A 26,026-nucleotide genomic window follows, 5' to 3' on the forward strand; every position below is an offset into this window, starting at 1 on the left:
TAACTCAACGACTGGCTGCTCCAGGGGTACTGCAGGGACCAGGTAGAAGTACAGATATGTATCGTGAGATCCACGCTCATCAGGTAGGGCCTTCTTCTTAACAAGAGCAAGTCGACCCTGATACCAGCTCAAAGGGTAGAGTTTATCAGGGCAGTGCGGGACTCAGGTTGTGCCAGAGCATTCCTGCTGGAGACCCATTTTCTAACTATCTTGGACTCCATTCAAGGTCTCCGATGGTACCCTACCACCACAGCAAGGGCCTGCCTAAGACTACTCGATCACATGGCATCTTGTACATATGTGGTACAGCATGCCAGGATGCATCTCAGACCTCTCCAAATTTGGCTTGCGTCAGTGTACTGCCCGGGATGCAACAGTCTGGACTCTGTGGTCACTCTTCCAGGTCATGTCCTCCAGTCCATGGGCTGGTAGTTCAACCAACAAGACACATCCCTGGTAACAGACATGTTGGCGTGGGAGTGGGGCGTACACCTGGGGGACCCTCAGATGCCGGGCCTCTGGTCTCAAGATGAGCTCTCACTCCACATCAACTTCAAGGAGCTGAGAGTGGTTCAATTCGTGTGCCAGACCTTCCAGGTCCACTTGAGTGGTCCATGTGAAGGAGTCAGGATGGACACCACAACTGCAATGTTTTGCATAAACAAGCAGGGTGGCGCCCATTCCTCTCCCCTCTGTTGGGAAGCCCTCCAGCTGTGGGAGTTCTGCATAGCCCACTCTATTCATTTGGAGGAGACGTATTTCCCAGGATCACAGAACGAGTTTTCGTACTACCTCAGCTGATCTTTCCACAACCACGAGTGGTCCATCTGGCCGGGTGTCATCTTCGCCATCTTCCAGAGGTGGGAAACTCCCCATATCGATCTCTTCACCACTCGGAGCAACAGGAAGTGCCCGAGGCTCTGCTCCTTCCAGAGCCAGGGCTCCCTTGCGGACACCTTCCTCCTCCTTCCTTCGGCAAGGAGGGTCTCAGAGCTCAGGGCCCTCACCTTTGACCCTCCATACACAGTCTTCTTCAAGGACAAGGTGCAGCTAAGGCCTCACCCGGCTTTTCTTCCAAATGTTGTGTCCCAATTTCACTCCAACCAGGGCATTTTCCTGCCGGTGTTTTACCCTAAACCTCATGTGACCAGCCAAGAGCAATGGCTCCACTCTCAGAATGTTCGATGAGTGCTTGCTTTTTACATCTAATGCACAAAGCTGTTCCAAAAGTCGAACTAGCTATTCGTGGCGGTAGCAGACGTATGAAAAGTCTCCCGATCTTGTCCTAGAGGATCTCATTGTGGATTACCTCCTGCATCTGCACCTGCTATGAATTAGCTAACGTTCCAGCCCCGGCTCTCCATGGCCCATTACACGAGGGCGCAGGCCTCATTGACAACGTTCCTGGCCCACGTGCCAATTCAGGAAATCTGCAGGGCGGAAACTTGGTCCTCTGTGCACACATTTGCCACTCGCTATGCCGTAACCCAGTATGCTAGAGATGATGCAGCCTTCAGCAGAGCAGTGCTCCAGTCTGTTGTTCCATAACTATGACCCCACCTCCAAGGTAGGGCTTGGGAGTCACCTAACTGGAATTGATATGAGCAAGCACTCGAAGAAGAAGAAACAGTTACTCACCTTCTCACTGTCTGTCATTCTTCGAGATGTGTTGCTCATATTCATTCCAGACCCACGCGCCTTTCCCTCTGTCGGAGTAGCTGGCAAGAAAGAACTGAGGAAGCACCAGGTCGGCAGGGTTATTTATTGAGTGCCGTAGAGGCGCCACTCCAGGGGGTTCCACAGCTGACCCGGTGGGTGCTGCTAGGGGAAAAACTTTCCAACGACTATGCACGTGGCACGCACACACCTATTTGGAATGGATATGAGCAACACATCTCGAAGAAAACAGTTACAAGGAGGTGAGTAACTGTTTCTTCCTATCAGTGATCCATCTAGTCCAGTATCTTGAGATGACAGTAGCCATTACCTGGTGCTTCAGGGGAAGGTTTTTAAAACCTCCTTGAAAGGTGGTTGTGCAGTAACATGCTCATCAGGGAAGTTTCTGTTGAACTGCAGATAGTTAATAATTAGCCTGCATCCTAAAGTATGAGGGTTTACATTCCTTAAAACTCTTTATTCGTCCAATATAACTGTGGATATTCTTATTGTGTATATATAATTGTGTAATCCTTTTGGAATCCTCATAAGCTCTTTTTCTCAATAATATCATTTGGCAGTTAAGGTGAATTCTGTGTTGTGCAAAAAAAAAAAAATTGTAGCAGCTTTGCCTTTTAATTTTATTGAGTGTCCCCTGGTTCTTTCTGACTGGGTAAATGGAAGAGCACAATTCACCTTCACTCTACATTTCATTATTTTAAACTCATCTATCATGTCACCTCTTCTCTGACATAAATAGCTCTAATTTTCCTTTGTCTTCATATGGGAGCTATTTGATGCTTCTAATCATTGTGGCTGCCCTTTCCCAGGCCATTTCTCTTTCTGCTCTACCCTTCTTGAGGTGGGGTGGTCAGAAACTGAGTGCCATATTCAAGGTGCGGGTGTACCGCTGGTTTACATAATATTTTCCATAGTTTTTGGTATGCCTTTCTAAGTACACGCCTAATATCTTGTTTGCTTTTTTACACACTACTACACACTAAACAGATGTTTTTAGTGAGTTGTCTACAATGACACCTTGGCCTTTTTCCTCAGTGATTCGCTTAGAGCACATCAGTGTTTATGAATAATTCCAGTTGTACTTTCAAGGGTGCATTTCTTTGCTTTATTTTATATGAAAGATCATTAATGCATTTATCATCCCCACTGGTCCTAGTTTGGATCCTTGGGACACCCCACTGTTAACCTTCTTCCATACTGACCATTTATTCCTACTTTGTTTTCTGTCTCTTAGCCAATTTCTAATCCATGACAAACCTTTACCTTCAACGCTGTCCCTTCTTTCTTTTCTTGTGAGGGATTTTATCAAAGCTTTTTGAAAGTCCAAATAAATTTTATTTATTGCTTTTCCTTTAATTTTATTGACTTCCTTAAAGAAATCTGTTTTAAAGATATGTGATTTAAGAGATCATTTTTCATCACTGTTGAGATGGATGGTTAGCTGATTGTCGCAATGTTTCTTTATAATAATCACTAGTATTAGTCTGAAAATACTGTCCTATTTACAGTAATTTTTTTGCCATCACTGGCATTTCTCATCATCTGTTTGTTCCTGTCTTCTGTCAGCTGCAAGACCGTCCTTTCTCACTCAGCTGCCTAGTTACAGTGGGTAACCTCATGATCGTTGTTTGGGATAATAACCTGTCAATGAATCCAAAAGCACTGGTACTTCTTTCTCCAGTAGATGCAGAGTAGGTGTCTCTACGCACAGATGTGTGGGGAGAAATCTAATGAAACTTAAAAACTGTCCTGCCATAACAGTCTGATCTGTATTTGAGAGTGTTGAAGGAAATTCTTTAGGGAACAAACGTAGCAGACATATGCATGCACTCTCTCATATATACACACGCACTGTCATGTTTGTCTGTCTGTTTGATTAGAGTGCCAAACATGGAGGTGAAACAGAACTGGCATGTGACAGTTTTGACACCGACATATTAATTGTAAAGACGAGACATAAAAAAGCTATTTTCTTTTCCGTCTTCAACTCCTTTAGAAACTACAGGTTCCATGCCACACAAACAGGCTCTAGGTTTTTTGCCGCCCCAAGCTCGGCTGGGGCTGGGGCTCACAGGCGGCGCTGGAAGCGGAAGGAGTGACGTCACCTTCTCCCAGGGCGTGCAGGGGCTTTCCCCCCTCCCCCGCCCGGCCGCGCTGACAAGCCCCGATATAAGGGGTGGCACAAGGCAGCACAGCAGCCAGTTCGCAGGTGCGGTGGCGCAGCCCCGGCAGGACTCGCCCTCTCCTCCCCAGGTAGTGGCTGGGCCCGGCAGCTCAGCATCCCGGGGCTGGGGCTTCCCCTTCCCACTGAGGCCAGGGGTGCGGCGCCCTCGCCCCGTCTAAGTGGCGTGGCTCGGAGAGCGCAACTGCCCCCCCGCAAAAAATGGTGGCCGGATGCTGCCCCTGGAAATGTGCCACCCCAAGCACGTGCTTGCTTTGCTGGTGCTTCGAGCCAGTCCTGCACTCAAAAACAAGACCCTGTTACTAGGGACATTACAAATCTGTACTTTACAGATCTGTGGTGATTCTTTCCTACTTGACTAATCTACTGAACAGAGGTTTCATATGGGCCCTGATTCTGCACTATTGAAGTCAATGGGAGCTTGCCAGTTACTTCAGTAGGCACAGGCTTAGACCATAAGGAGGAACGGGGTAGAGTACAGCTCCCCCTCTTTTTGCCAAAAAGCAGAGAGCTAACTTCCCTCATTCTCCGACTAGTGGAGTAAGGATGTACCTGGCAAAGAAATCTGAGGTGGGTGCAGGAGAAGGAAGCTGATGCCTGGCTGACTTTTCCTGTGGCTCCTTTTCTTTCCCACCAGTGGGTGGAAAAGCAACAGCAGCTGACAAGGGAAGAAGAGAGAGTTTCTTATACATGTCCTAGCCTCTAAACACTGCCAGCTTCCTCTTGAGGGAAGACAGTTGCATGGGACGTAGAGAGGTTGTTCAAAATCTATTTTGAAGTGTCTACTAAAATGTAGAAAATTGCTTCAGAATTTCAGAGTTCTCTGGAGAAGAGCCTGCCTGCACCTTCTCTCTTTATTTGTTTGCAGATTAAAATGATTTTGGATTGGGGAGCAAAATGCGCACTGCTCAGACTACTTTTGTTTTTTCTGGATTTTATTTGTCCAGCAGCATGGCACAAAGCAGCCCCAGTGGAGGGGAAAGTCTCGGCCTATTTTCTTATCTCATTTGGTATAATGTTGCTGCCTGCCTCGTTTTGAATGGTTGCCTGAACTTTTCTGTGATACATGTGTGTGTGGTTGACATGGGAGAAAGTAGACTGCTTAGTGTTATGCTAGTGAGCTCTAGTAGGTAGAGCATTTACTGGGAGTCAGGACTCCTGGGTTCTCAGCTCTGCCACTGACCCATTGTGTAGTCTTGGGCAAGACACTTTCAGTTTCGGTATCAGCAAAATGGGGATGATATGATATTTAAAAAAAAAACTGAGATCCTCAGGTTGAAAGAGCTATATGGATGGATTGATTTATTTATATATATACTGGATCAAGCCTGGTATGCTCTTTCTAGTATCTGATTCTTCAGAGAAGGCAAAATAATTTATCTGGCCAGTTGTGCAGTCCTAGATTCTTTCTTGCCCTCTGCAACAATCATTTGAAGTGTGAGATTTGATGATCCTTTTTGGCATAGCCGCCCTTTTTAAAGTGTGCATGCATGAAATGTTACTGGTTATAAAATTATACAGGCTTGTTTTAAAATCCAGCTGCAATATTTGATTCTCACCTCCTGTGGCAATGAATTCCATAGGCTGACTACAGACATGTGGAGTACAGTAGCATCTCCTTTTATTTGTTTTAAATTTAACTGCCGTTGAATTCACCAAGCAAGCTCCTTGTTCTCATGCTGTGAAATGGCATAATTAAGAGGAAATAATCTGTTTTCACCACTACCTCTAAATCCCTCAAGATCTCCTTTCTATCCTAATTAATCTTGGTTTTGTAATCTCTCACCAGGCTTAATTCAGTTTATCTATATGTGAAATTTGAAAGTGTTGATTGCTATAGTATTGCTTTGTATGAAGTCCAGGCATAACACTGATCCTCTTCCTTACCCTTCTCTGCACCTTTTTGTTCACAGTTACAGCTGTAAGGTGAGGTGACCAAAACTAGCCAGGGTTCTAGCAACTTTGAGAATTCAAATGTTCTCTCTCTTACTAATCTCAGTCCACCTGTTAGGTAGGTAGGCAGCTGCCATGCCACTGACCTCAGACTTGTTCTAGAAGAAGCAATCTGTCTTGACCTTTAATCTCTGTGCCACTGCAGTTCTAGGCTTTTCCCAAGTTGAGACTAGCAGCTGTACGAAATTGTCTGTGACAGCTTTCTCACTACCTTGGTCTTCACTAATTTAAGAACAACAACAAACTCATTTTATCTGGATTCTCTAGTTAGATTTGAGCCTGAAGTTGAATGGCAAGTGACTTAACTACACAACAGTCAGCCATCATGCCTGCGAACTTCTTGATAATAAAACACCTGGAGATCCTGAAAGCATTTCTATGTCTCCGCTGAATATAGACTTGTGTTCCTTGATTTATGCTGTGTACTCAAAGCTGGAGTTGACATTGTCATAATGAAAGAAAAAGTGACGTTTGGAAAGGAGAAAAACAACTTTGTTAAAGTGCCTGATGGAATATTTCTTTCTATGGAGGGGAAGGCAAATTCACATCGTTGAACAATTTCTAGGTATCTTTTACTTAGAAATTGTCTGAGGAAATTAAATGTTTCACTTAAGGCTGTTTGAGCTGGAAAGGAGAGCAGGGTTTTTCAGTGAAGGAGTTATGTTTTTCCATCTTTTTCCTACTCCCTGCATTGATTTAACATCATTCTTAGTTATCTAAATACTTTTTCAGTCTAAGTTTTAAAAGTCAGAATGTTAAACAGTAATTGTTTCCACTTTAGTCCTAAAATATTATTCTTTAAAATAATTTCTGTGGCTGCTTTTTCCAGGTTTAATTAAATAACATGGAAGATGAGTAATTTGCATTCAGCAGCATACATGATAACAGTGGTTAAGGTTGCAAGCCTACGCAAACATACTGTTTACACATACTCATAGCTTCCCAAAATATTTAACTCTGGAGCTGGAATTTTCCATGACTAGTCTCTTCCTCAAAATGAATTTTTTTAGGAATGTTTGAACAAACTCAAAAATATCAGAAGGGATTTATGTTACATTGAACCAACCGTTTGATCTTTTTACATTTTATATGTATTTGTGTGTGTATGCACACAGAATTGTGCATATATCTAGATATAGATATATAGATATAGTGTGTGTGTATGTACACGTATACATATACTCAAACTAAATACAACCAACATTTTAGAAATAACTTCTGACTAGGTGCCTCAATTTTTAGGTCACCAACATGAGTCACCTAGGACTTGATTTTCATCACTGCTGAACCCCCATTGATTTTAAGTAGTTTTGGGTGCTTAGGAACTCTGAAAATTTCTCCATATCATTCACAATTTTATAGACCTCTATCATATCCCCCCCCTTAGTCATCTCCTTTCTAAGATGAACAGTCCTAATCTTTTAAATCTGTCTTCATATGGAAGCTGTTCCATACCCCTAATCATTTTTGTTGCCATTCTCTATAGTACTTCCAATTCTAATATATCTTTTTTTGAGATGGGGTGATCAGAACTGCATTCTGTATTCAATGTGTGGGCATAGCATGTATTTATTTAGTGGCATTATGACATTTACTGTTTTATTATCTATCCCTTTCCTAATGGTTCCTAACGTTCTATTAGCTTTTTTGAGTGCCACTGCACAGTGAGCAGATGTTTTCAGAGAACTATCCACAGTGATGCCAAGTTTTCTTTCTTGAGTGGTAACAGCTAATTTAGACTCCATCATTTCGTATGTATAGTTGGGATTATGTTTTCCAATGTGCATTACTTTGCATTTGTCAACATTGAATTTCACCTGCCATTTTGTTGCCCAGTCACCCAGTTTTGTGAGATCCCTTTGTAACTCTTCACAGTGAGCTTTGGACTTAACTATCTTGAGTGACTTTATAGCGTCTGCAAACTTTGCCTCCACACTGTTTACCCCTTTTCTCATAACATTTTTGAATATGTTGAACAGCATTTGTCCCAGTACAGATCCTTGGTGAACTCTATTTAGCTCTCTCCACTGTGAAAACTTACCTTTTATTCCTACCCTTTGTTTCCTGTTTTTTAACCAGTTACTGATCCAAGAGAGGACCTTCCTCCTTATCCCGTGACTGCTTACTTTGCTTAAGAGCCTTTGGTGATGGACCTTGTCAAAGGCTTTTTGAAAGTTCAAGTACACTATATCAATTGGATCACCCTTGTCCACATACTTTTTAACTCCCTCAAAGAATTCTAATAGATTGGTGAGGCATGATTTCCTTTACAAAAGCCGTGTTGACTCTTCCCCAACATATTGTGTTTGTCTAAGTTTTTGATAACTCTGTTCTTTACTATAGTTTCATCCAATCTCCCTGGTACTGAAGTTAGGATTTCTGGCCTGTAATTAGCAGAATTGCCTCTGGAACCTTTTTTTAAAAATTGGTGTTATGTTAGCTATTCTCCAGTCACCTGGTACAGAGGCCTATTTTAAGCGATAGGTTACATACCTCCGTTAGTAGTTATGCAAGTTCATATTTGAATTCCTTCAGAACTCTTGGGTGAATACCATCTGGTGCTGGTGATTTATTACTGTTTAATGTATCAGTTTGTTCCAAGACCACCTATATTGACAGCTCAGTCAGGGACAGTTCTTCAGATTTGTCCCCTAAAAAGAATGGCTCAGGTATGGGAAGTCTCCCCAACTGCCTCTGCAGTGAAGACCGATGCAAAGAATTCATTTAATTTCTCCAAATGGCCTTGTCTTCCTTTAGTGCTCTTTAGCACCTCGGTTGTCCAGTGCTCCCATCGATTGCTTGGCAGGCTCCCTGCTTCTGAAGTACTTCAAAACAATTTTGCTGTTAGTTTTTGTCTCTTTTGCTAGGTTCTCTTCAAATTCATTTTTGGCCTGTCTAATTATACTTTTACACTTGCCAGAGATTTATGCTTCTTTCTATTTTCCTCACTAGGATATGACTTCCAGTTTTAAAGGATGTCTTCTTTGTCCCTAACTGCTTCTTTTACTCTTCTGTTTAGCCATGGTGGCATTTTTTTGTCCTCCTAATGTTGTATTTTTAATTTGGAGTATACCTTTAATTTGACCTTTAGTATGATGATGATTTAAAATTTTTTCCATGCAACTTTCAAGCGTTTCACTCTAGTGACTGTTCCTTTTAATTTCCATTTAGCTTGCTTCTCATTTTTCATGTTAAATGCTACTGTTTTGAGTTTCTTTGGTATTTCTCCCCCTACAGGTTATATTTAACTACATTATGGTCACTATTACAAAGCAGTTCAGCTATATTCATGTCTACACACACACACACACACACACACACACACATTTTTTTTTAAATGCACACTCCATGCATTTTAGAACAGGCTATAACAAAAGCAGCTGAAGTTTTAAACTTCATTTGGACATAATTCTTATTGAAAACTAGCGTTTGCTCGACTTGGTGTGTGGGGAGAATTTTATAAAGTTATACAAGACTGAAGAGTTTGGAGTTAACCTCTCCTAAGGTTTCCAAGATAGTCTAATGGAAGACCCAAACCCCTTTGTAAGATTCTTTCATATTATCCCTTCCTGGCCTGACCAAGGGGTTTGGGCAAGAAGAGTGGACTGTTTTGTGTAATGGAGATTGTTACTCTGTGGAACACATGCACAGCCAAACACTGCCTTAACATGAGGGAGCTAACTGGAGGCTGAGTATGACAAGATCGAAAGGTCAAATCTTCTTTATAGATTATTTTCCTATAAGCTATATCTTCCTAAGATCAACCCACGTTGGAACAAAGATGAGTGGGGAAGAATTAAAAGGAAACAAGAAATAACATGAGAAGAGAAAAGGAAGAAAAATGGATGACAGTGATTAAAAAGGGAACAACACACACACACGCACACACACGCATGCAACTTGGTACATGTAAACTTCTCTGTTACTATAATGATGGAATTTTTGTTTCTTAAACCTCTTTCAGCCTGAATCAGATTCCAGAGTTAATGGAATCTCTTCCTGTGCTTCACCCCAGTATTCTGCTCACAGCTACTCATTTGATCAGGACACCAGCTCACAGTTTCATCAGACAGGTTAGTACTTTGGTCAAATATTGTGCCGTGTTTGTCTACAAGTGGTTGCAACCAGTTTTACTAATGTGTGCCTGAAGTAGCAATATTAGTCCCATTATAAATTTGTAGCTAACACTGCTGGGTGCAAAGCTCACTGCAATTGGTAGTAGGAGTTTTCAGAGCTGGGCATCATGAGAAGAATAATATAGTGTTGTGATTTGGGGAAAGAGGACTTGTTTTTTTATGAGTAATGGATGACAGTGTGTACTACTTGGTCTCCTGTCCCTTCTGAGAAGGGGAATTACTGACACAATCCCTTAATGCACCAAGGGAAGAATTAAATCCCATCGGACTGAAGGAACCTACAGCTGTGGTATGCATCTCACATCATAAGGATAGGCTGCAAAGCACTCTTTCTTTAAAGACAGCAAATAGTATCATTTCCTAGTCCTAAATGCAATTCTGGATATAATGACCTTCTTCCTCTTATAGTGACATTCTGATGAAAAAACTTTTATTTGTTAGGATTTCAGTGGGATTTAAGTTGTGCAGACCCTCTGCACATGGGTGAATCTTACCTAAATGGGTATTTTAAACCTTACTCTATTGGAACCTCAATAATTTTCACAAATGGCTGGGAAAACCTTTGCAGATAAACACTAAAAAACAAGACTAATGCATCATACTTTGTTCAATTAACATACTTCATTTATTTTAACAGTTGATGTACATTTTAATTCCAATAATATTGTATAGATGTAGTACTACGTGGTGTTTTGTAAAAGTAATGGAGCTATATTACTACAGGACTCTGGGTCCAATTCAGGACAGCACTGAAGCACATACTTAAATCCATCCCTACCAGGACATCACTTAATTCAAATTCTCATTGACTTCAGTTGAACTTAAGCACGTGCTTAAAACCTTTAATAGGGTTAAACTCCTGACTCAAGGCCTCAGAGATTAAATCTTTGCTAAGAGGGGAGAAACCACCACTCCTTGTATGCAAATCATTGAACTATTGATAATCTTATTCCAATGCAGTGGAAACAATTTTTTAAGAAATCATTGATTTTTGTTTTTCATACTAAAGCATTTTCTTTCAGTATTGGCATAAAAAATGTAAATGTGACATGGAACTTTTGTCATGCTGTTTTCATGAACTGATAGATTTATATATGATGCTTTGTAATAACACTGCCAAAAGTGAAGCAAAAGGATTTCCCTAATCATTTCATTGGCTAAATTTAAGAAGCCCTTTAAGAAACAAACAAGGAAATGGCCTGAAAAACATTTGCACTGATGGGATTGCTGATGCATATTGAACAAAGACTATCTGGAAGATAAATGTTTTTTGAAAAATCTCAGATTTGTTTGCTTTGGAAATTGTGCGGCAAATTGTTTTAAAATAAAGCAGAATATCAAATGTGCAGCTGCCAAATATGCTTAACAAGATGAGAGAATAATTTATTTATTTTAACAGTAAGTTCTTACATTCTGCTTCATGTGGGCAATTTCCTTTGGTTAAATCTCAGGCACAGTGGTTAAGCCTTAATAATAGAAAAATTAGATCAGTTGTAAATTGATAATTGAGTTTCCACCTCCCCTCCCAGGATTGTCAATTATCAATGAGCAATTCCTGCACATTCCATTACAAATGCTTCAAGTAGGGGGTTTCAGTTTAAATATAAAAGAGCATTTAGCTGGTAGGTTAGATGGGAATGACTTTCAGAATCTGTTGTCTTTTTTTTTTTTTCCCCCTTATTAAATTTATTGCTTATCTTGTTGTCATATCTGCAGATGACTTGTTAGGCCCACCTCATGATACCAGCACAGATCTAACAGATGTCATGGAACAAATCAACAGCACATTTCCTACTTGCTGCTGTAAGTGTTAAGTATAGTGAAATCTGTCTCCCTCTCTTCTCCCCCCACCCCCCCGCCATTGCTTCTGTCCCCTTGTCGTTCTCTGGAAACTTAACACGGAGCAGTATAGATATGAGACTGAACCTTATTTGCAAATAGGTCATATGCAGAATATTGACCAAGAAAAATGAAGCTTAACTCTGATAAGAATGTTTGCCAAGATGTGATGGCTGTGTAATCCTGTTCTTTGAAACTGTTTAACGTACATAGCGAGTGATAAAATGAAGCCAAATTAAATCATAGTCATCCTGTGTTTAAAAAAAAAAATATTCACTCTAACGTGGCCTACTTTAAGAAAAGCAGTTTGCTTCAAACAGGATCTTCATTTGTGTCTAGAAGAAGAAATGGAGATGCAGGGCCAGATTCTCCGCTGATGTAAATAGAGTTATGCTCACGTATACCAGTAGTAAATGTAGCCCCTGGAATTCTGGGTGCCAGTGATCTCTCTTGAATTTAGTGAGAGTTGGGGAAAAATAGGAGCTGCAGGATTGGGTCCTTCACCACACCACTGACCTCCCAGATCAGGAATCTGTGCAATTTTCTAGGCAGCATCAATTAAAATATCTTCAAATAGATTGAATATAACCATATAAAATATTAGGAGAGAGAGACATCAGGCATAGCCTTCTCCCCTGAGGGCTGAGCACACACTGCCTCCTGAGCCTGACCAGATTGACCCACTTAAATTCACTCAGTGAGAACACCCTCTGTGCATGGCTTTCCAGCATCCAGGGGTGAGACTGCTTTGCCTTCCTTGGAATGCCTTCCTCCATGCCCCATGGAAGGGACACTCTGTTGACCTGCAAGAAAGGCATGGAGGCTGGGCCAGCCATGAGGAGAAGTAGGAAGGGCGGTGGAGGAGGAGAGAGAATCATGGTCTCTTTTCCAGTGCTGTGAAGGCTCCCTGGAAAAGATTATACAGCTGGAGGCACTTCCGACACCTGTGAGCTCTTTACAGCAGCTAATTCATGTATCTGCTGACCTCTCTTCCTACTGTCAATGCATTCTCTGGTCACACAAGATAGAATCCCTTTAGTTCTGCCAGCACTGTGTATATGCTATTGCTCCTAGCTGTGGGATGTTGCAGGGAGCTTGTGTTTATAATATGTAACAAATTTGTTTTCAGTATTAGCTAAGCAAGAGCAAAAACATCCATAAAAGCTCTGGTGTTCAATAGCATCTTTGTAAAGCTTTGTTTTAAATGTCCACAAAGTAATGAAAATGGCCACTAGGGGGAAAAATGTTGAGGGTTTTTTATCTCTTATCCCTGCCAAAGAGGTCAGCTATTCGCTCACTGTTGTATTCCGTTTCTCAAACTCTGCTGAACCCTATTAAAACGCTCCCTTTATCTCTCCGACACACTTTGCGTGTCTTTGAAGAATTGCATCAGAGAAAATGCATTTTACACATTTTGAGAAAGCAAATTAGTATCTTGCAAAACATGGCTTGTTTCAACAGTCCCCTGAGGTCCTGAGTTAGTGCTAGATTACTGGCCGCTATAGTGCATGTTAAGGGCCTAATTCTGAGAGGTGCTATGCTGCAGGAACTCACTGATGTCAGTCAGTAGTGCTGGTGCTCAGCGCCGCTCACATTTGGCCATAAGACTGTTTCTTTGTCACTGTAGTGAATGGAAAATGCAAAGGAAAAGTATCCTCTCCTCCCATGTTTTTTATTTTGCTTTGGTAAAGGCCTGTAATGCAATGGTGAAAGCAATATGGGGTTAGATCATGGTTGGACATGCTCAGGCCCACAGGGAATGGAGGGTTCTTTAGCTCCCTTGCATTCCTGTTCAAGAGACAGCCATAATCCCAGTCTGTGCTTTCCCTGAACAGGAGTGGAAGAATCTACTGCCCACAGCAACTCTAAACTCCATGCCCTTTCTACACTGGGGAGTGGAGCTGAGCTTGTAATAGTGGTTCTGCATCCCACTCTGATATGAGTTTCCCTAGCACCACCAGAGCATTCCTCACAGAGTTAGCCGCAATCCTTCCAGCTGATGTGATCCCTTCCTGTTGGTGTCGTCCCCCCCTTCCCCATCTCCCTCCCCAATGCAGGATGCCGTTAGCCGCAATATAACTTCTGGGGTTTACTAGTAGTAATGTCAGCCACTTTTGCCAAAGTATCACCAGTAACCATTGCAAAGATCTCACTAGCTAACTAGTGCTATTTGCTCAAAATAGAATTTCCTTTCAGAAATTCACTTTGAGAAATTCCTTCACTGCAGCCCAATCAGCTGTGCTTTTTTATATTTCCTTTTCATGAAGCTGGAGTAGCCCCACTTAGATTAAACTTTATACCTGCTGTTTTATTTATAAACCTTATTTTAGGTCTCTATCTCACTCATTTAAAATTACATCAGGCTAAGATTTGGTTTTTGAGAGGTAGGTCCAAAGGCTAATTCGTTTGCTCAGCAGTGGTGCAAAATGGATATGTTGTGGTTCTTACATACTGAGTAATCAAAACATTTGGAGCAGATTCAAATAAGTAGTGGGAGAGGGAGGTTTAAGACCATTCTAACTGTAAAGTAGTGTTCAGTTTTAAAAATTGAAGCATAGTACAATATTCATCTTCATTAAGGAGTTCGGTTTCTTTTGTTAGTTGCAGGGGAAGGGGTCAGATCAAGAGGGCAGGTAATTTAATGTTGAAACACATCTAATGTGTATTATGCAGTGCATTTTCCAGAGTAACTTCTGCTATAAATGTTGGATGATGAGTTCTACTTATGATAAAAGTGTATGGGTGCTGTGTGCACATTTGATGAGTTGCGTTGTCTCTTACAGCCACTAAAGACAGCAATGGGTGAAGTGTAATGGCTTATTTGCTGTTCTGTTGAGAAACTGTCTATTAATCATAACCTGTTCAATTGATTTATTGATTGATTCAAACCATTTATTTAAAGGTTTTTCAATGTTTCCTACATTTTCAAATATATTTATTTCCATTCCAACACAGAATACAAAGTGTACAGCACTCGCTTTATATTTATTTTTATTACAAATATTTGCACTGTAAAAACCAAAAGAAAGTATTTTTCAATTCAGCTAATACAAGTACTGTAGTGCAATCTCTTTATCATGAGCATTGAAATTACAAATGTAGAATTATGTACAGAAAAAACTGTATTCAAAAATAAAACTGTGTAAAAATTTAGAGCCTGTAAGTCCACTCAGTCCTACTTCTTGTTCAGCCAATCGCTCAGACAAACAAGTTTGTTTACATTTGCAGGAGATAATGTTGCCCACTTCTTGTTTACAATGTCGCCTGAAAGTGAAAACAGGCATTCCCATTGCACTGTATTAGCTAGTGTTACAAGATATTTACATACCAGATGCAGTAAAGATTCATATGTCCCTACATGCTTCGACCACCATTCCAGAGGACATGCGTCCATGCTAATGATGGGATCTGCTTGATAATGATCCAAAGCAGTGCAGACTGACACATGTTCATTTTCATCATCTGAGTCAGATGCCACCAACAGAAGGTTGATTTTCTCTTTTGGTGTTTGAGGTTCTGTAGTTTCCGCATCGGCATGTTTCTCTTTTAGGACTTCTGAAAGCATGCTCCACAGCTCGTCCCTCTCAGATTTTGGAAGGCACTTCAGATTTTTAAATCTTGGGTTGAGTGCTGTAGCTATCTTTAGAAATCTCACATTGGTACCTTCTTTGCTTTTTGTCAAATCTGCAGTGAAAGTGGTCTTAAAATGACCAACATGCACTGGGTCATCATCTGCGACTGCTATAACATGAAATATATGGCAGAATGCGGGAACATACAGTTCTCCCCAAAGGAGTTCAGTCACAAATTTAATTGATGCATTATTTTTTTAACAAGCATCATCACCATAGAAGCATGTCCTCTAGAATGGTGGCTGAAGTATGAAAGGCATATAAATGTTTAGCATATCTAGCACGTAAATACCTTGCAATGCCAGCTACAAAAGTGCCATGCGAAAGCCTGTTCTCACTTTCAGGTGACATAAATAAGAAGCGGGCAACATTATCTCTTGTAAATGTAAACAAACTTGTTTGTCTTAGCGATTTGGCTGAACAAGAAGTAGGACTGAGTGGGCTTGTAGGCTCTAAAGTTTTACACTGTTTTGTTTACAAAGTTATGTAACCAAAAAAAAAAAATCTACATTTGTAAGTTGCACTTTCATGATAGAGATTGCACTTCAGTACTTGATGAGCTGAATTGAAAAATACTATTTCTTTTATCATTTTTACAGTGCAAATATTTGTAATAAAAATAATATAAAGTGATCACTGTACACTTTGTATTCTGTATTGTAATTGAAATCAATATATTTGAAAATGTAGAAAATCACAAATATTTAATAAATTTCAGTTGGTATTCTGTTTAACAGTGCGATTAAAGCTGTGATTAATTGCGATTAATTTTTTTAATCACAATTTTTTTTAGTTAATCGTGTGAGTTAACTATGATTAATCGACAGCCCTAAATAAGATATTTAGTAGTAGTACAGGTATTGTTATTATTCTTTAACTCAACTTGTTGTCGCTGAGTATTTCAGCATGTGTGACGTGAGATGAGGCACTATTGTAGAGTGAGTTAATGACAGACAGAGTCTGTCATTTTGTAAGAGTGTAATGTTCGAGTACAGCCAGTTTTTAATATGTAATTTCCCTGAGTTTGACTCAGTAAGGAGCCTGGGAGCAAATTCATGATAGCTGCAATTTCAAAAAAATAAAATCTAATGGAAATACAGTCCCTCAGTGAAGTCCTTCTCTAGTGAAATCTTACAATCCACAATAGAATGTGTTGGGAAAGCTTTGTATGTTGCAATGACATTAACTGGTCCATGGGACAATGATAAGGGTCCGTTATCCTCAACAGATAAGATGGTTTTGACCTTTTTCTGTAGTCAGGAAAACATTGTTTTGTTTTTTTTCCCCAGGGAAAAAAAGGGGGGAAATTAACTATGAAAAATAACAATTCCTCTTCAAGTATTTGCTCATGTCGATTCCATTCTAGGTGTGTGCGCGCCCACAAGCACATTTGTCAGAGATTTTTGCCTTAGTGGTATCTGTAAGGGTCAGCTATGGCACCCTCTGGAGTGCCGCACTCATGCTTCGGTATATCAGGCACCACCGGCCCTATGCCCTTTCAGTTCTTTCTTACCACTCGGGGTGGTTGGTCAGAGCACCTCTTTCCCTTGCCTTGCCAAGTGGTCAGCAGTTTCTTTTTCACTTTGTGTATTAGAGTTGTAAATAGTTTTGTTTACTGTAGTTAGTTAGTGACTTACCAGTTAAGCACTGTAATTAGTAGGTTAGGGTCATGGCAGGGACTTTGCCCCAGGCAGGGAATGCCCTGGTCTCCTGGTTTTAAGCCCTGCACTGACTGTAACAGGTCTGTGCCTGTTAGTGACCCCCAAGGCAGCTCTCTGAAGTGCTTGGGAGAATCGCATGTAAAAGAAAAGTGTCATATCTGTACGAACTTTTGTCCCAAGACACACAGAGAGCGCTACATCCGTTTGAGAGCTCTCCTCATGGAGGCTGCTCTCCACCTGGCCTCACTCTCAGTACATCCGCCTCGGTTCATAGTGCACCTTCAGCACCGGGCCCTACCTGGCACTGTTCCCCTTAGCCAGTGCCCAAGAAGAAGTCAAAAAAGCATGACCAGGCACCAAGCAAGAAGGACCATGGGTAAAGGACCTTGTTCGGGCGGTCACCTCAGCGGTGGTCATGAGGCACAGTTCCAGTCTCCTCGATCCAGGATCTCCCGTTTGATGGGATTGGACTCTTTGCAGAGCAGACAGATGCAAGGCTGCACGGACTAAAGGACACTCGGGCCACACTCGACTCGCTGGATCTGCATACACCTCAGCTGGCAAGGAAGTAGTTCCGGCCGCTGCCATGGCCTTGGGACACGAGTTTTAGTCGTCGCTGCCCTTCCTCCTCCCATTCACCTGCGCAACCCGGCCTGGCGAAACATCACAGGGGCAAGAAGCGTTCATTTTGAGGGTGCGCTCGAGAGTCAACTCCCCAGATCCACCTCATCCTTTCCTCGACCGTCTTCGTCCCTACTGTTTGGCCTGGTCATGGGTCACCTTGGACCATTGGGTGCTAGAAATTGTATGTCTAGGATACACCCTGCAATTCTGGGCCGCCACTCCCCCCCCTCCCCCCCCCCCCCGTCCTCCTTCCCCATCCCTCTTCAGGGACCCTTCTCACAAGCAACTCCTTGTTCAGGAGGTTAACAGCCTTCTCCAGCTGGGGGCAATGGAGGAGGTCCCTTGGGAAATGAGGAGGAAAGGATTCTACTTCCACTATTTCCTAAGACCCATTCTGGACCTGTGGAGACTCAACAAACATCTCAATAAGTTGAAGTTCCGCATGGTTTCCCTGGCCTCCATCATCTCCTCCCTGGATCCGGGAGACTGGTATGCCATTACTGACCCTGCGGCCCCTCTGTCAGAGTTGCCGGCAAGAAGGAACTGAGAGGGCATAGGGGCAGCAGCACCTGATATACTGACACATGAGTGTGGCACTCCAGAGGCACCCCGGCCAACCCTATGGATACCGCTAAGGCAAAAAATTCTGATGACTGTGCACATGGGCACGCACACACCTAGAATGGAATCGACATGAGCAACTCATCTCGAAGAACAACAATTACGAGAGATAGGTAACCGTTTTTCTCTCTGGGAAAGGGAGGCTCTCTGCTGCTGAAAGTGGATAAAAATATCCAGGTTTTTTGTTTTTTAGAGGGTGGGAAGAGGTTCTGTTGTGTATTCTACCACCATTTTTTTCTTCTGTCTCCTGGATCAGGTTTCATATAATTATAATTCATATAATCAAGTTAAAGGACTTTTTATGACAAATAGAACGTCAGGTAACATACTTCTTTAATAACCATTTCATAAAGGTATATAGACCGTGTCCACTACTGTTTATTGCAGCAAACAAGAATTGAGTTCCTCCAGACTAAAACAGATTCCCCAAGCTGCTGTAATTAATGGGAGCCGTGTAATAGTCTGTCACTAGCCCAGCTGGAAGTCCTTTGTGCTTTACAAAGTTGAATCTACATTGCTTATGTAGACTGAATGTACACGATGCTTCAGCAATCCCATCTTTTCAATAATGTGGGGTATTAAATATCTTCTGCACTAACTGCCAGCAAGTCTGCTTCTATGAGGTACTGAGCATCTCCTAGAAGTTACTCAGTGCCACCACTTTCCTGAGAACTGGGGGCACTTAGGCCCAGAACCACAGGATTTGGGGCCTAACTCTCACTTTAGGTGCTTAGATGCGAAGTCTAGACACTTTGACATGCTCAAAACCCCTGCTAAGCTACTGTCTAAACCTAGATGTTCCTAAAATCCCATGGTGCCTAAATGTACACTGTTAAAGTCCCCTAGGTGCCTACATTTCCACTGCTGCCTCACCCGTTGGCACAGGTACAGTTGTGCCGCTGCAAGCTCTCTAGTATAGATATAGCATTTATTTTCACAAAACCTCTATGAGATAGGAAAGTGCTATTATCCCAATTTTACAAATATGGAGCTGAGGCACAGAGAGCCTAAGTGACTAGCACAAGATCACCAGGAAGTCTGTGGCAGATCAGGGAATTGAACTGAGGTCTCCCAAATCCTAGGCTAGGGCCATAACCACTGGACTATCCTCACTCTTGGCAAAGCATTCTGTTTTTATTGGCTGTCTAGTTTTGTGAAATGCCCACTTTGGTATGAAATGTGCTCTGTACTAGTACACTGATGTCTTACACAGGAGCATAGGCCTGTACACACATCCGTGATAGACAGGTATCTTTAAAATAGATAAATACATAGAGACCGAAAAGGGTGCAGTTTAGTCACAACCTCTGTCTTGTGTTTACTAGCATGTACCAAAGAGGGGAAGTTGGTGAACACAATCTGTTCCAATTTGTTACAGACAAAGGGGTAGCTAGAGGTTTTAATGACACTGACTTATTAATCTCTGACCTGTAACCTTCATAACGTGATGCTAAACAGTTCTTTTGTGAAAACATCACTGCCTGAGATTTTTGCCCCACCCCCTCCTTTTTCATTTTGGCTGTTTGTTCTCTAGCAATTTCTAAAAGACTTCCTGAAACGCATTCATTTTAATGAAGTAAATACCTAGAGTTAGCTGTGGAATATAGCTCACTACATATTTGCCAAGGATATTTCACAGATTCCTGTGTGTTTGTGTGCTTCTTTCCCTCCCACATCCTGACCTTTACTCTTGCTCCTAAGTTGTTGGGTATTCCGCTCACCTTCGTTAATATGCTTTGTAAATCTTGCTAAATACAGCACTGACCTCTTCTGTTAAAATGTATCTAAAGAAAATCAATTGGAAAAAAATATAGTGGAACTTAACAGGGAGAGCATTACTGGGGCCTGGTCCTTTAGCGTAACCCTAAGGAAGTTAGTGTACAAGTCCATATAGTCTTTGATCCCTAAGGGATGATCATCAGTTGTTGTTGTTATGGTTGCACTTATAATGAGCTATCCACATAGTTAACACAATATTTATAATATTTATATTATTACTTTTAAGTGAATCCAGATTTCTCGAGAATGACCCACATTTATCATTCACAGTACTGAAATGCAGCAATCTTAAATATTGTATAGATATATAAGACACAAAGTGTTAACTGTCAGCAAATCACATGCTCAGTGTTTACAATGATGTGATAAATTAGAGTAATTATGATGCTAAGAAAATTATGCCTTGGCCCTCAAAGCACCATTCAGCTTTTACATTTTATGAAGTTCACATATGAAATTTTCCTCTCCTTGTGTTGCAAATATTCTCTGAATACAATAATATTTAACTCTCGTACTATTCTGTACGTTTGCATATTAACTTTTTTCTTTCTTTTTTTTTTTGGTGTATTTACAGCAAGTCTCGCTGGCAGACCGCAGGTATGGTACATGTTGCATGGTGCACTCTTTCAGTAGTGTTAATATAATACAGGCAGAAGAGCTCCTTTGGTTTTGTAACAAATTATTGGCTTTCAGGTATACGCATTCAGCTGACAAAAACGAAGCAAACTAGTTTGATTTAAATGCTACTGATTTTTTGTATCAGTAAGTCAAAAAAGGTCATTCAAAAACAGATGGCACTTTTTTTCTTGGATGGAATGTCTGCTAATAAAACTTCAGTAACTTCTGTTATAAATTGCAGAAACATAAATAACAAAAATAGCTGTAAATATATACACTAATTATATGAGAAAGTAATGCCCTATGTCTATAAATAACAGAAATAGTCTAATTTTCATGGCTTCTCCCAAATTATGATCATTTCTGAAGGGGATAAATTAAATTGTGACTTACAGTCAATGACTAAATAACTTGGGGCTGCAGTCCCTTTAATTTATCCCTCCCACCCCCAACCCTTAGTTTAACTTGCATTGTTTTCCAGAGAAGAACCTTACTTTTTAACAGGCTCTCAGAGGACTTCAAACATGCCCCGTGAGTTCTCTGATGAAAGTTCCACACCCCCAGTTTTTGTAGAGATACAGTATGGTAAGAAGATGGCCAGACTGCCAATCTGTCACTCCGCAATTTCCACACCCATTGGAGAAGGGGTGCTATTCCCTGAGTACAGGAAGCAGCCTGGCTCCAGAGCTTGGAAGCAAGTATCCCGGCCTAGTGGATTGAGCATGAAGCTAGAAGCTGTGTATTAATTCCAGCTCTGCCACTGACTCACTATGGGGCTTGGGCACTTCCCTGTATAAATGCTAAGCATTATCATCTATGGTTGTAATACAAGTTTTCTGTGGCTCTTTTAAAATTGTTAAAGAGCTTAGCACAAAGCACTTTAAAAGGCTTATTTTTAGCATGTGCTTATAGTTAAGCAAGGACTAAAGGGTTTTGCTGAATCCAGCGCCTATAAGTCTAAAACTTGGTGTGATGGGTTGGATCACAGAAACCCCCTTGGGGCTGCCAACTGATGTGCCAAGACTACTTCTGCCCCTGCTTTCGTGCCCTGCCAGCTTGGGACTTCAGTGCCCTGCCTCGTTTAAGCCAGACCCGCTAGCCTGCTGCAAACCCAGACCCAGGTCTGAACCACATCCCCTAACAGCTGTAGGCTTAAACTGAAAGTGTTCCTGTCTTTAACACTTAGATGCCCAACTCCCAATGGGGTCCAAACCCCAAATAAATCTGTTTGACCCTGTATAAGGTTTATACAGGGTAAACTCATAAATTGTTCGCCCTCTATAACACTGATAGAGAGATATGCACAGCTGTTTGCCCCCCCCCAGATATTAATACATATTCTGAGTTAATTAATAAGTGATTTTATTAAATACAGAAAGTAGGATGTAAGTCGTTCCAAGTAGTAACAGACAGAACAAAGTGAATTACCAAGCAAAATGAAATAGAACACACAAGTCTATATCTAAGAAAACTGAACACAGATAAAACCTCACCCTCAGAGGAATTCCAGTAAGCTTCCTTTTACAGACTAGTCTCCTTCTAGTCTGGGTCCAGCACACCCCCTGTAGTTACTGTCCTTTGTTCCAGTTTCTTTCAGGTATCCTTGGGGGTGGAGAGGCTATCTCTTTAGCCAGCTGAAGACAAAATGGAGGGGTCTCCCATGGGCTTAAATAGACTTTCTCTTGTGGGAGGAGACACCCTCCTCTCTACTATTCAAAGTCCAGCTCCAAGATGGAGTTTTGGAGTCACCTGGGCAAGTCACATGTCCATGCATGACTCCGTTTTTACAGGCAGCAGCCATTGCCCACATGGTGTCTTGAATGTCTCCAGAAAGACTTCTTATGTGGATTGGGGCCTTCCAACATCCATTGTTCATTAAATGCTTCTTGATTGGGCACTTAACTTGCCAATTCCTTTCTAAAGAAGCTGACCAAATGCCTTACTAAGGTTATTTAAAATCAAACAAGTATACAGCCAATATTCATAACTTCAAATGCAACAATGGCACATGCATACAAATAGGATGAATATATTCAGTAGATCATAATCTTTACATAGATATGTTACATGGCATATGTAGCATAAAACATATTCCAGTTATGTCATATATACATTCATAAGCAAATTTCCAAAAAGCCTTATGGGGGGCACTGTCACACTTGGAATACCCCATTTATTTTAAATTACCTCAAAATTTCGTATTTGCATTCTGTCATGGGTGTTCAGGACACTGCATAGAGGACTATGTATGTAAATATTGTTGTGAAATTATTTCTCATCACTATAGGCAATGTGAAGTATTCATTTCGAAGGCAACCAACACTTCCTGACCTGCAGTATGGCGCTTTTCTACAAATGCCAATCACAAGTTCTGCTTAGTCAGAAGACTGCATGGGACCTTGGAACATGCTGTTCGAGCTCTGATTGTGTGTTCTACTTGAAATAGTAAAACACTGAATACCCAAAGATGAGGAAGTTGTGTTTTTATAATATGTTCTTTTTTTCCTCCTTCTTCCCTTTCTATGCAACTGTAAATTAATGAATAGCGGAGTATTTGGAAATGATTATACATTTGTCATTGATTTGTATAAATATATAGCATTGGGAAAGGGGGCGGGGGCTTTATATACATTCTTTTTAATAACAGTAAAGAGAACTGCTTAGAGTTTGGAGCAAAATGTTACATTTATACATTCCTTTCAGTTCTTTGCATTTCCATTGCAAAAACATTTATTTTCTGACACCCTCGCTGTTCTGTACAGGTTATTTATACTTGTGTCAGCCATCTAACCAGATAGATTTCTGAAGACTCTTCTGTTGTCTCCAAGATTGGCAAAATAACAAGTTCACATAACTTGCACAATTATTATTTAACAAAAAAATCATAGTGGCAATGTGTGAAGGCTAAGCTCCATTTAACAATTGTAGACCCTCTTTTAAAACTACAGTAATAAATGCTATGCACCAAAAGGGCATTTCAAGATTTTATGTTTGATAAGTTTTGTTTTTTTTTGTTTTTAAGATTTATTTCAACTCAAAAATCAGGAGATAGCTACATAAAGACTTAACGATATTTTAAGTTGTTTTAATAGGATCTCTCTAACTAAATGCAATTTTATTTTCCCCCCAGAGACAGAGCTTTGTTGTTCCAAGTTGTGCCAAACATTTTTTTAAAGCCTTGATTCTCCAATTTGCAAAGTAAAGACCAGTTACCAGGGATCTTATACATAAGATCTGAACGTACACACATGTTTTGTATTCCTTTTGGAAATGTCTAATCAATTAAGAAGCCCTCTCCAATAATATCAGGGCTGGAACATTTTCTTTAAACCAGTTCAGGGCCCCTGGACGTTTTCATTCAGTCTTGCTCTTTATTTTTGAAAGGCTCATTTGTTGTTCATTTATTTATGTGCTTAAGGTAGGGATAATTTTGGGAAGATTGTGTCACTGATTTACAATACAAATATTCAAATTAGCAATCAGGTGATGGGTTCTTCTGCCTTCACTGTTGAGTTTACAGTGTTACATGGACACTTATTTTAATTTCAGAACACATATTTGATTGGTAAATGGCATGCAATAATCAATTTTCAGATACAATGAGAGGAAACAAAATCATATCCTAAAATAATGTTGTTGAAGGAAAATCTCGGAATGGTCTTGAAAAGCTGCAAATTGGATAATTCTATTCGTATTCATTCTAGAAGTTATGCAGTTAAAATATCAGGATTTGTTAATACCTGATTATCTTCACTGAGGTGGTGCCTACCAGAATGTCCTACATTCATAATTTTCACTCACCAGTATATGCTTAAGGCACGGTCTGAGCACAGGTTCTAAACCAGACTCTGATGCGGATTCTATATGAAGCTGTGGGCAAGGAATTTAACCATTCTGCCTCAGTTGTCCCCATCTGTAAAATGGGATGATAATACTTACCTACCTCTCAGAGGTGTTGAGGCTTAATTAGCTAGTGTCTGTAAAGTGCTTTGAAGATTAAAAGTGCTATATAAATTATAAGTATTATTCTTTTTGGATGGGGGAAATGGAGGAATTGTCAAGGTGGGATGGGGAGAGACTGGCTATTATAGGATTCCTTCATCTAGGAAAAAATATATTTGTAGTAGAGTTATTTTGAGAAGGAAAATAGTTTTACAGAAGAGGAAAAGCCATGACCGCCTTTCTACCTCAGACCCAATCTTCATGAGTAGTATTGAAAATAGCTTTATGCTCTGTTCTCTGCAAGGTATTTTGTTTTTACCAGGCCACATCATATCAAAGCAAGAAATCCTTTTAAAAAATTCCCTGAATTCAAAAGGTCTCAGTAGTCAATATGGTGGCTTTTTTGTTCTGTCTGTGAAAGGTTATGTATAAAATTGTTTTTCCGCCTGTGTTTGTATGCAAGCTATGTCCTCTACTCGGCTGCCAAGTAAAAGCTACTTAAAACACTACATTGTAACATTCTTCCTCTGAGACAATAATAAATAAAAGAAGTATATTGCAGTAACATTGAGAAAAGGTATGTCATTCTTTTGAGTTTTGTGGTAGAGAACGATCACTCTTCTCCCTTCTAATCTGGATACATATTATACATTTCATTTGAAATAAAATTAATTTTTAACACAAGATTGCTTTGATATTCCTCAGCTCGGAAATGAACCACATTTTAAAAACTATTCCCGTGGGATAGCATTTCAGGCTTCAAGGTACATTTATGAAAACAACATATGGGGGAAATTTAAAAATAAATCTGTGCATATTCTTCTGCAATTTTCCTTCTTTGGTGACACAGACACTCTGCAATCCTTCTTTGCTGTGTGACAGATTTAAATTTAAACAACCAAGCAATTGACTGCTTGCTTTAAAAAAAAATGTACTGTATGTATTACAAATAATATGTGAATACCCTGTTGAACACTGGAGTCGCAAATTAATCTCCCAGTTTCACTAGTATTCAGTCCTTCAGTTCAAATACATCCTTGTGTATTCCATCAAAAACTTATATTTTGTAACTGGTGGTATTTCATCACTTTCTGGTTTTAAATGTGCTGTTATACAGTCATGTTAACGAGTTCCTAGGCACTATGACTCATTTAAAAACATATTTTGAACAATTTGCTGTAGTTTCCAAACAAGGTTGGTTGATGCTACTTGTATACATTTTGTATTTAAAAAAAAAAAAAAACAAGCTATGGGGAAAATCAACTTATTTGCAAATGATCCAATAGTCAATAAAAAAAATGATTTGAAATAGGAATTGACCTTCTTTAAAATTGCTACATTTACTAGAAAATTTTAAAGGAA

General features: G+C 40.5%; 1 protein-coding gene across 5 annotated transcripts in view; it reads left to right on the top strand.

Annotated features, from left to right (window-relative positions):
- The window catches only part of UTRN (utrophin), a 594,587-nt gene extending 569,358 nt beyond the window's left edge, over nucleotides 1-25,229 (top strand). For all 5 annotated transcript variants that reach the window (XM_037894924.2, XM_043543078.1, XM_007056268.4 and 2 more), the window contains 4 exons: nucleotides 9,777-9,885; nucleotides 11,665-11,751; nucleotides 20,679-20,701; nucleotides 23,010-25,229. In XM_037894924.2, coding sequence (XP_037750852.1) covers nucleotides 9,777-9,885; nucleotides 11,665-11,751; nucleotides 20,679-20,701; nucleotides 23,010-23,018 — 228 coding nt within the window. In that variant the 3' untranslated portion in view covers nucleotides 23,019-25,229. The remainder of the gene's footprint in view (nucleotides 1-9,776; nucleotides 9,886-11,664; nucleotides 11,752-20,678; nucleotides 20,702-23,009) is intronic.
- The last annotated feature ends 797 nt before the right edge of the window (nucleotides 25,230-26,026 follow it).

Source organism: Chelonia mydas, chromosome 3 (assembly GCF_015237465.2).
Source record: "Chelonia mydas isolate rCheMyd1 chromosome 3, rCheMyd1.pri.v2, whole genome shotgun sequence".
NCBI lineage: Eukaryota > Metazoa > Chordata > Testudines > Cheloniidae > Chelonia > Chelonia mydas.